The 10,744-nt window shown below is 39.9% G+C and overlaps 1 protein-coding gene across 4 annotated transcripts in view; it reads right to left on the reverse strand.

The window, feature by feature from the left end:
* Positions 1 to 10,510, reverse strand: part of LOC147795671 (serine/threonine-protein kinase MRCK alpha-like) — a 41,789-nt gene extending 31,279 nt beyond the window's left edge. For all 4 annotated transcript variants that reach the window (XM_087131063.1, XM_087131062.1, XM_087131061.1 and 1 more), the window contains exons 1-2: positions 10,399 to 10,510; positions 8,298 to 8,819 (exon numbers count right to left, since the gene is read on the reverse strand). In XM_087131063.1, coding sequence (XP_086987189.1) covers positions 8,298 to 8,481 — 184 coding nt within the window. In that variant the 5' untranslated portion in view covers positions 8,482 to 8,819; positions 10,399 to 10,510. The remainder of the gene's footprint in view (positions 1 to 8,297; positions 8,820 to 10,398) is intronic.
* Positions 10,511 to 10,744: the final 234 nt, after the last annotated feature.

A 10,744-nucleotide genomic window follows, 5' to 3' on the forward strand; every position in this document is an offset into this window, starting at 1 on the left:
TTGCATGTACATGCGGCAGAATATGTAAAATTGCTTAGCAGGGGACCAATCACAAACAGCCTACATGTACATGTTTTTACTCAGCATACACTGTTTTTATTCAACAGATGTTAACTTCTGTTCTTATCAGCTCTGTGAAGAAGGTGCTTAAGACTTTTTTCAACTGGTATTCACTAACAGGAGATCATTTATATAAATCTGTGTCTGTACACGTGCCAAGTGTTTTACTTTTAAACGTAAAATATTTGTATCGCTTTTCTGTGAATGCATGTGTTGGTACATGTACGTGTGTGTTCGCCATGTACTTGCACAGCAGCAATCACACTGTATGATACCGGTACGTACATGTCAGAGTGATATTTTCATAATCGGTCCAGCCTGATGCACTTCAAGGTAGAATTTCAAACAGCCACAGCCATAAACAACATCTGTCCTCACATTCCCGGCGCTAAATGCTAACTTTGTCGGATGCTGATGGAGACTCGTGAAAGGGGGCCATGTGAGCAGATCGCTTGTTTGTTCCTTTCATGTTTTGCTCTTGCAAGAAGCACTAGCTTCCTTCCTGCTATTTGACTGATAGGCAGCTGTGTGTGCATGTAAGAATCCAGTACATACATGCACATGTGATATTCATGCACATATTCACAGCCAGAACTAAATTTGACCTAGATCATTCATAACCAATAATAATTCTCAATAATGGTCCTCAATCCTCCAGTTTCAATTACGATCTTACATAGGGGGGGTTGGGTTAATGATGATCATCAAAAACCCATCGTAATGAAATGCAGAAACAAATAGAGCCTACCCCTGCAAAAAAAAAGGACACAGAAAAAGAACAAAAAATAAGGGGCTCCTGCTGTGATGCATGCATCTCCCTCGTATGAAATGAAGACGGGCACTGATTAACTGACAGATGGAGTAGAGAATTACGATAGGCAGTCATTAAATTTGGCCTCCCAAATCAATAACCCAGCAGGTTACCAGACCTGACAGGGTACCAGCCAACATGATAAATGTTTTCATTGACAGACCAACAAAAATGTCAGTACGTGTCGGCCTTCTTGTGTACACAGCCGACCATTTCAAAGTTGTTGTAGGGGTTTAAAAAAAATGAAGCAGCGGCCTCCTCCTTAACCTTCCCCCCCTAAAAATTAATTTCATTTTAACCTTCAGGTACATGACCAAGCGACGTGGGGAACCCCAGCAGTCTGATATGCCAAGAATGCACAATGCATACAGATGTAAAGAACTTTGGTTCACGTGGAATTTCCTTTATAAAGGTCAAAGTTGACAAGACAGGCAACAAACCCGCCCCACCTCTGGTCTGGCTGGCCGACACATGCCATGTTCCCGTACGGGTACATGTACATGTACTGGTATAGTGTCTCATAAGCTTGTTATGTGGGGAGAACAGCCAGACAAGGAGAGACAAAAAAAGTGGCACTGCAGAGCACGGACGAGCGATGACTACTGAATGTACAATTAAAAGAGATACATGTAGATGTTACATCAAGTAGGCTAGACTGTGTGGCGGTTGGGTAAAGTTTACACATTCTGATAACCATTATTCACTGCAATAAGAAAGGCGCAGTCATGTACATGTAGCCACAGGCATGATTCTATGGGCCCCTACTGTTTCTATTTTAGTCAGCGCTCAATCTCTGGGGGCCGTTTGTGACAGTTAACATGTACTTCCATTAAAAGTACCAGTATTACCTTAAAAGTAAACCATTTAAAAAAAATTTCAGTCAGCAAAAATGTTGACAACAATTTCTAAATTCTAGCTAAAATCCTGACGGTTCATGAAGTTGTAAAAGGCAGCTAGGAAAAACACAAAAATTGGGAAGAATCAACACATACACCGTATGTTAATCTCTCTGTTGTTTGTTCTACCGGTACGTGTACTGTACATGTATGTACCAGAACACATACATTGTACATGTACTGTCTTGATGGACTTCCTCCAACAAAACAAATTGTTGCAAACTGCTTACTGGCTGGAACAGCCTGAAATTTTACACATGTATGTTAACAGCCCAGGAAGGCCAGGCACTGATACTAGCAGAGTCATTCTCTGTGGATGAAATACGATGATCTTCCTGCAATGCAGTATGATCAATCACAAATTGGAAACTGTATTTCAAATGTTGTTTACCATTCCACATGGCGTGATTAAGGTAACTTTTTCCTTTTAAAAACAAAATCCAGAGACCAAATGAAACATGTACATGTACGCATGGTTACTGTATACATGTACCTACACGTACATACATAGCTATCTGGTGATCCTTGGAACTGAGACAACTGAACATAAATGCAGCCTGAATGAATGCTGAGTTTCCAATGAACAGAGGCAAGAATGGGTGAACCCATGTAATATGTGTACACACAATATTCTTGCAAAAACAAAACTGCAGTTGTAAAGGCACGGGCATAAAACATAATTGACAATCACAGATCACAATCTGTTCTAACCATTTACAAGTACGTGTACAGAACTAAAGAAAAATGAGATGCCACCTTCATGTACCAGTACATGTACAATGTTCATGAACATGTTCAATGCAGTACAGCATCAGTGTTGAACACGTGTACATGTATCGAAAATCCCCACGTAAGGCACAAATTATAATAGAAATTGCACATAAGCCTTGCCCACATGTCCACAGAGATATCTGCATGTACATGTACATGTGTACAGTGTCAGATGCAGCCATAGGCTTGATTAATAACATCGGCGACTCATTCATTTGTGATAGATTGAGTCATCCCCACCAGGCAAAGCCCAGCAAAAACAAACACGTACACATAGATGGCCTCCCTATTGTTCTTGGACACCAGTGATCAATGCTTTGCATACACACTGAATGCCCATCATTTCTGGGTTTCTTTTTTCTTTTTTTTTTAGGTATTAATATTTATGTCGCATGATGTCTCTGGGTGAGTCACTGCCAACCAAGCAACGTCATGGGCACACAAGCACACGTGCTTGAGAATATACAGCCCATTACGACTATGTGTGTATCTAGTATACATGTACATCTTATGTGAGGGAAAGGATGATAGCAGTCACATACATGTACAACATGTAAGAGGTACCGGTAGGAGGGTTTTGGGCAGGGCCATATACCGTACATGTTAAATACAATCAAGAAGAGCTCAAAATTTGTCCAGAGAACACAGTCAAACACAGCCTCAGGGCTTTTTTTGGGAGGGGGTCAAAAGCTGTATCCAACCACAACAAAAATTCCAGCATGCTTGCCAAATTTGCTCCTTGAAAAACCCACTTATGGTAGCTGAATAAAAGAAAAACCCACAAAGTTACATGAAAGTGATTGCTCATGAAAACTTAATTTCAAATTTAAACTAATGAATTTCCTGTAAAACCTTCAAGTTTAAAACAGCCAAAAGAGCTTGTAAGCAAAAGTACACATATTGATGTGAGATTGGCTTGGTGATACATGTACATGTATGTATTTCAAAGCCAAAAAGTACTGCAGGCTGCAGGGTTCTAGCCAGGCATTCAAAAGCATAACGAGCCAATACACTGTGAAAAAAATTGACACGCTGTCATTCCCCTGATACGCAATCGATACGCTTCTTATTTTCTGGTAAAGAGTTGCTAATATTGAGTTTAAGAAACATTACAATCAGAGATTGGAAAAACTTCTTTGAAATACACTGACGAACAGTTACAAGAATATTGATAAAATGCACCGAAATCGAACGCCCTGGCAGGCTGGTTCGTGTACCCTGACCTTAAACATGTTGAACAACTTTGTACATGTATCTACTCATTTGCAAGTTTTCTACGCACAGTACATGTACAGTACGTCTGAGCATCGAGAAATAAATCTTGGGTCGAGGTACCAGTACATGTATACACATGTACATGTGCATACATGTACATTTGTACATGTATACACATGTACATGTACATTTCTTGGGTCGAGGTACATATACACTTGTAAACACAAACTTAGAAGTTCCTGAATGTCACCATTCACCTACTGGTATACACAGGACTTTCTGAGATTCTTTTCAGCAATAAGGAAAAGTGCTGTAATACTCATACTCAAGCACCTTTTTCTGTACTCGTACTCATGAAAAGTACTCGCACTCTCAAGAAACCAAATTCCCCATACTCGTACTCAAAGAAAAGTACCCTACTATGAGTACCATGCAGATAGGGAAACATGCATACATGCAGTACACACAGGTGAATTAACTAAAGCCAGTGCCTTTCCAATACCGTAATGTGCCAGTATCTTTGATCCATCATTTTTTTCAATTGATGAAATTTCTCTAGGAACATGTGTGCCTATAGTTATCTGTAAAAATTCCCTTCATAGGAGCTTCTGAAAAACTAATATTACACTCCATTAATACGATTAGGTAATCACATGTGTAGAAAACTAAACTGCATGCAGCGCTGCACACACTAAACACTATGGTGCCTGTTCTCTTGGTGCAACCCTAGTTAAATGTGGATGGGCCCCGTTTTATGCACGCAATGTACATGCTGGTGACGCCAGACCGACACACGGCACCAATCTGCAGCTTACATGTACATGTATGTGCATAGCCATCTTCCCCCTTAGTACCAATTAATGTTATTTTTACTTGACTAACTTCTCACCCTCCGTGCAATTTAGCCAGCCAGCAGCCAGGCTGTGGAAAGAAACAAGCACTGGGGCTTGTGGAAATAAAATAGTCGCATAATGTGATTAAATGGCGAGTCACCACGGATATATGGCATACAGGATTAAATTTCAATATGAACCGCGCTACTTTGGGACTAACTGGAGCATCTGCCACAACACTGGAACCTCAAGATGGACGAGTATTGTTCAAAGTACATGTACATGTACCTGCGATTCTGAACAAAGAAATCCAACTTACATTGTACAATCTTTACTGAGTTTCAGTACATGCATGTGCTCATGCCTGAGCACAAAATTTATACACATATCAACACCCATGCATTAAAGCATCATTAGCAAAATGACTGTAAGAGAACGTCATGATGAAACACATCAAATAAATGCTATTAATATCGGTGTGTGCGTTTTAAAATATAGAATAAGAAAAAAAATGCAAAGTTGATCTTTATTCCGATCCTGTGTTAACATATGTACATCAGTAGACTTTTGCAGTTGCCTTCTGATGTTTCCAGCTGACATTTTTGTGTGCATGAGGGCTGGTAAAGCCAAGAAATCGACGGCATTATGGCAAAGGAGATTTTCATCACGTTACATCATATGTAAAATGTGAAAGGGGAGTACATGTATTGGTATCCCGGTTACTCTACACGTACGTGTAAGCATTTAAAATTCATTCTTGATAAGTATGCGATTTGATGTGTGCAACATCCAGAACGTAGCAGATAATTTAAATGTGTTCATGCTTTCCTAAAGTTGTGTTCTCAAACCTGAGGAAATCCAATCCGCCTTAAGCTAACTGAAGCCAAGATTATCAAACTGAATACCTGTGTACAAAGGCAAGAACACAACTTGTCTTGTGTTCTTCCCATGATTGACAAACACGACACAGAATTAGCAGATCGTTGGAAACTGGTAAATTAAGAGCGATTCCACTGAGAAATTTTATTTGCCCTCCCCAAAGCCTATGCAATCAAAATGTAAATATTACTGTGCCATGTGCATACATGAACATTCTAACTTAGGACAGACCTACATGTACATGTACATATACATGATGCAGGTGCTACATGTAGATCTAATTCAGTTACAATATGCAATGCCAAACATGTTTTTCACAAGCGTCCTACTAATAAACACAGTCAAATCATAAACATCAGAATATGAATAGCTTTTGTGCAGAAAAATGGCAGACTCCATGAAAACATCATCAGCCCCACCTCCCAGCATACTTTCATTTCCCGAAATTCTTATTCATTTGACTCTGAAGGGCCAACTCCACTTAAATCATTCTAAAGTGACAGCCCTTTACTTAGTCCTTTGAAGGTCATCTAAAAAAATAAATGGCAACGTGTTTACTGGGAAAGGGAACCAAGCACATCTCTGAATGATCGAGAGCAGGAGTTTTTCTCTGTGGATTTATTGGGATACTTCCCTTAGAGGTACATGTACAGCATGCCTGCTACAGTGGGAAATAATCTGATAAGTGTATTTAAAATGATCATACATGCACTTTATTTTTAACTGTGTGTACAATACATGTACTTATAAAAAAAAGTCGAACAGAACAGAAACAATGAAATCTTTACACGTAATCTCTTTGCACATAAACAGAGTGTACACTGTTTCACAATGCCTGCAACTCTACCAGTAGCTTCATGACAATCTGTGAATACAATATAGAAACTGAAACCTCCTTATTACAAGCATTGAAATGATCATTTCATTTCACACCTGTAAGTTATCAGTTGCATATGCAATGTATTGGATACAAGCCTACAACCAACCTTTTTGTACATAACCGGTACATTTACATGTATGTACATGTACCAGTATACAGGTACATGTACATGTCCACAAAGTCACAACCTAATGTGACCTTTGTATCTGGGAGATGTACATGTACAGTTTGTACACATTTCCACCAGAACTACATGTAAACGAGTATATGTCAATTACAAGTATACAGACTTAAATGTACACGTACATGTATGTACATGTACATGTACCAGTACACTGCATCTTCATAAAACAAGATTGTGAATTCAACATGTTCAGTGTGAAAAATAGTACCCCATCAAGTTACGGGGCTCTACCAGTATTCTCTACATCATGGTGCAGAAGTACAAAGGCATTTGAACACGAACATGTACGGACGACATACATGTATACATGTACATGTACATATACACAGGAACTGATGGACTACTCAAAATAAACAAGTATGCTTCCACGTATGTGCAAGCATGCATACGTACTTATCATAAAATGCAATGTTCCCTGTGATTGTGATCATAATATCCACAACAAACTGGTTGACTGTCTGCTCTTTCAATGCTTGCCTTTGTGATACCAACGTCGGGCCCACATTTTGGTCACATGATTAAACAGCAAAATAAATACAGAATCACAATCAAATTGTTTATGATCCAGAGATGTACCAAGTTGCAGCCATGGATACACATTTATGCGCACCAAGCAACAATTCAGCATTCTTCTCTTTGGAATGTTAAAGAGCGTGAATCAGAAGCAACACGGGCCCAGACATGGATCCCGAGGTATTGCCAAGCCCATATACCGGTCCTCCAAATATGAACCAAAAAAAAAGGGACAAACTCAGAGCAAACAGTGCAAAGGTTAAACAGCGGAACTGACACAACCACACTGGCTGTTAATGGGTCCGTGTATTAGCATGTGGGAGCAAGTTCCAAGTGGGGGGGGGAATTGGATTATTTGCGGCTCAATGCAAAATGGGATGTTCTTGGTAATTTTAAGTAAGCTTACCTCGTACACAGCAGCTGTATCAAGGATACAAGCACATGCGTAACAGCAATCAAAGTTTAAATCACCTGTGCGTGTACGTGACTACGTGTGCACAGTGAACAAGGTTTGATCTCTGACTTCACAGTTTATTCTGATGACCTCAACTCGAGCACGTTTGTGGTATAAATGTGAGGACGTGCAATGTCCTCACATGATATCACACTGGTTATAAGACCGTACTGGTAACTACAGTATGTGCACTGGCCTTGCCCCAAAAAGAACCCATACACACACGTTGTGTGATCAAACAGTGACATTTGAATGACAGGCCCCCACTTCAAAAGTCACAAGGACTGACGTGCCTCATTGTTCTCAGACTTTTTTCTTGAGGAGGCACCAAGGCCCTGTTTGGACTAATTTGAATGCCCAACTCTACTAAATTATTTGTTTCCTGCAATTTGGTGCATGCCTTGGGGTATATTCGAGTCGCATTGTATGCATGTTCAAGCCGTTCAAGGGGACTACCTGTACATGTGTTGCAAAGACACATGGAAGTCCCCACAAGTTGGGCCAAGTTTTCATTTAATGTTGTGCATATACATGTACAGTCAATACAGTTTCACATGATGGCTTATCAATCATGTTTTGAAGTACTGGTACATACATGAAGGAATATCAAAAATTCAAAATACAATTTGCTTAATTACACAATGTAATAGTCAATATTTCTTCACTCCAAAACCATCAATCTTACAGGACTGGTCTATTGGGTAGTTGCTCTTCAAATTATGCTTGTGGAAGGCAGTACCTAAAATCAAAAAGTCGATGCATGTGTACCAAAGCCTTGAATTTTCAACTGTCTTTACTCACCATATTCCAAGAAATCAGAGACGGATTTCTCCCGCCGGAGCGTGGAATTGTGACATTCGTTGTACAGAAGTAGGAACACGTCCAGCAGTGTTTCAATGCTAACAGCCTCCCCACAGCTTTCCTGCACACCGCTAAGATACAACTTCTCCAGGGCTTTCAAACGGTGCTCAGCATTGGACGTCATGGCGACGGTCTAATTTCAGCCTCTCTGAAAAGGCTTGCTTTAAGTGCATAGGTGTTGGTTTCTTTTCTTTTTTTTTTCTTTCTCTCTCTCTCTACTCAGCGTTGTGGGGGGATGAGCCATCTACATCTGCATGAGTCTTTGGCATGTTCATTCAACTGCTAACAAAGAGTGGGTGCTGGCTGCTAACACCTCAGGAAGAGTTGACGTTACACAACATGTAAATCTGTTTTCTTCTTAAACAGCGTAATTGTTGTCCCCTACGTACACTGTATGTTCGTGAGAAACATACATTCCATGCTTCATGTGACTTCAATGTGTTTGACTGTTGTGTCATACATCTGAAATTGCATTAAAAGATGATTATGAAAAAATACACTTACGCATATAAGAAATCCAAAGCAAACCTCATATCCTGATGTCCTTGTGTTTTATTGGGTGAATGTACTAATAAGTCAGTTTGGTATTCAACCAGCGCATGCCCAATACGAAGCATGTCCGAGGGTCATTCGGACACGTGTACAAGGTCTGCCCCCTCAGTGTTGCCTTAAGCGGACTCACAGGCGTGCCTTTTTCTCCCCAATGACCTTGCTTTCTTGAAATACTGAACTGGCTCATTGCATATAGACCCCTTGCGTTAAGGCGGAGTCGGAGGCTATTCTTGATTTAAAGTTAAATATAATGAATGCGCAAAAGATTTACTCGAAGTCTATCCTAGAGGAAGAAAGAAATGCCCTCTAAATTGACGTCATACACAAGGGGTCTATTGGAATGAACACATGATGACTTGGAAGTGCAAACATTTTCGATTGACTTACATACCAAGCAATGCATGTTCTTTTCGCCCTGTGAACAAGATGGGCCATATTACCATGATTACCGTGAAGCTGCTTATGAACCCTAACAATGCTGAACCCAACAGAATCCAACAAAGAATTCTTGCTCTTGTACATGTACGTAGAGTTCATCATGCTACATGCATCACGTCTGTTGGATGTCATTGGGTTCAGCAGTGCATAGGCAGAATTAGGGTAGAAGGTTATGGTTAATGAGTGACTAGCTAATGGCAAAAGTAGCACACCAATTAGTTAAATTTACAATAAATCATTTAAAAAATACAGGCTTGTTGCCTGTCAATTAACACCGTCACTGTAGCCATCAAGGTCTGTACACTGTTACAGGTATGTGACAGCAATGACAAATTGGCAGGACAGAATGCAGGTATATGGATCAGGCAACTCCAAGGTGAACAACGTAACAGTTGACAAAGCTGGACATGTTTAACAACATGCTCAGCGCAATCTGTACTCTTGCACAACTTTATTGTAGGCCTAGGCCTACTCCCTCCTGAATTGAATGTCCTATAATGGTATGAATGGATTTCATTCAAAAGGCAAATCAACTAAACAATTTCCACTGACTGTGACTGAGTACATCGTTAATTTGTGCAAGATTCAAAAGTGCACAGAACTGACATGTTGGATGTCATGATGGCTGGCCACATCAGTGTACAATGAGCAAAGATTTTTTTTAACAAGAAGATTATTTTTATTAACTATTAAGGAAATGTTACAGAAAAACAAACAGGAATGCTGATGTAGATAACGTGACGTGAGAAGTGCATATCGACAATAAAACCGATGACGGTCAACCACTCAGCGACCATGTCAACTGGCTCACTTATTTGCTTATGGCTACACCGTCATGACCGTACGTTACACGATGTAGGCCTAGGCCTACATAAAATTACTGCATAGGCCTACATCAGTACATGTCCATTGACAATTACTCCCTTCCGTAACACACCTAGACTACAAATCAACCGATTTCGCAATCATACAGATTAACTATATTTATGAATACTAAACTTTCTGTTTTGTTTTCATAAATTTTAGTCTTAACCTATTCAAAAACATTTACCTCGAAAGTTTCGCCCGGTAGCCTACATCAGTTTTTAACACTTCCGACAGTGCTCAGTAAGATGGCTGTTCATCATATGCGAAGAGCAACTGAGTATCGATACGAGGCGTTGCAATTCGATATTCGATCTGACCACCATGAGAATATACCCAGGTGGTACCCATCACTGTTTTATGTGCCAACATTGTCATGATTGTGGTTTCTGCTTTTTTTTCCTCTTATTTGGTTCACAAGTAACATATTTGTAGGACCAAACCCTATGAGGGGGGGGGAACAAGTTCAACATCTTTTTGGCTGTGAAAACTGAACATACTGGTTGGATTTGATTTTTTTAGCAGTTTCTCCT

Source organism: Acanthaster planci, linkage group LG21 (assembly GCF_054643075.1).
Source record: "Acanthaster planci isolate LZ-2023a linkage group LG21, COTS_SCS, whole genome shotgun sequence".
In the NCBI taxonomy this organism is placed as follows: domain Eukaryota; kingdom Metazoa; phylum Echinodermata; class Asteroidea; order Valvatida; family Acanthasteridae; genus Acanthaster; species Acanthaster planci.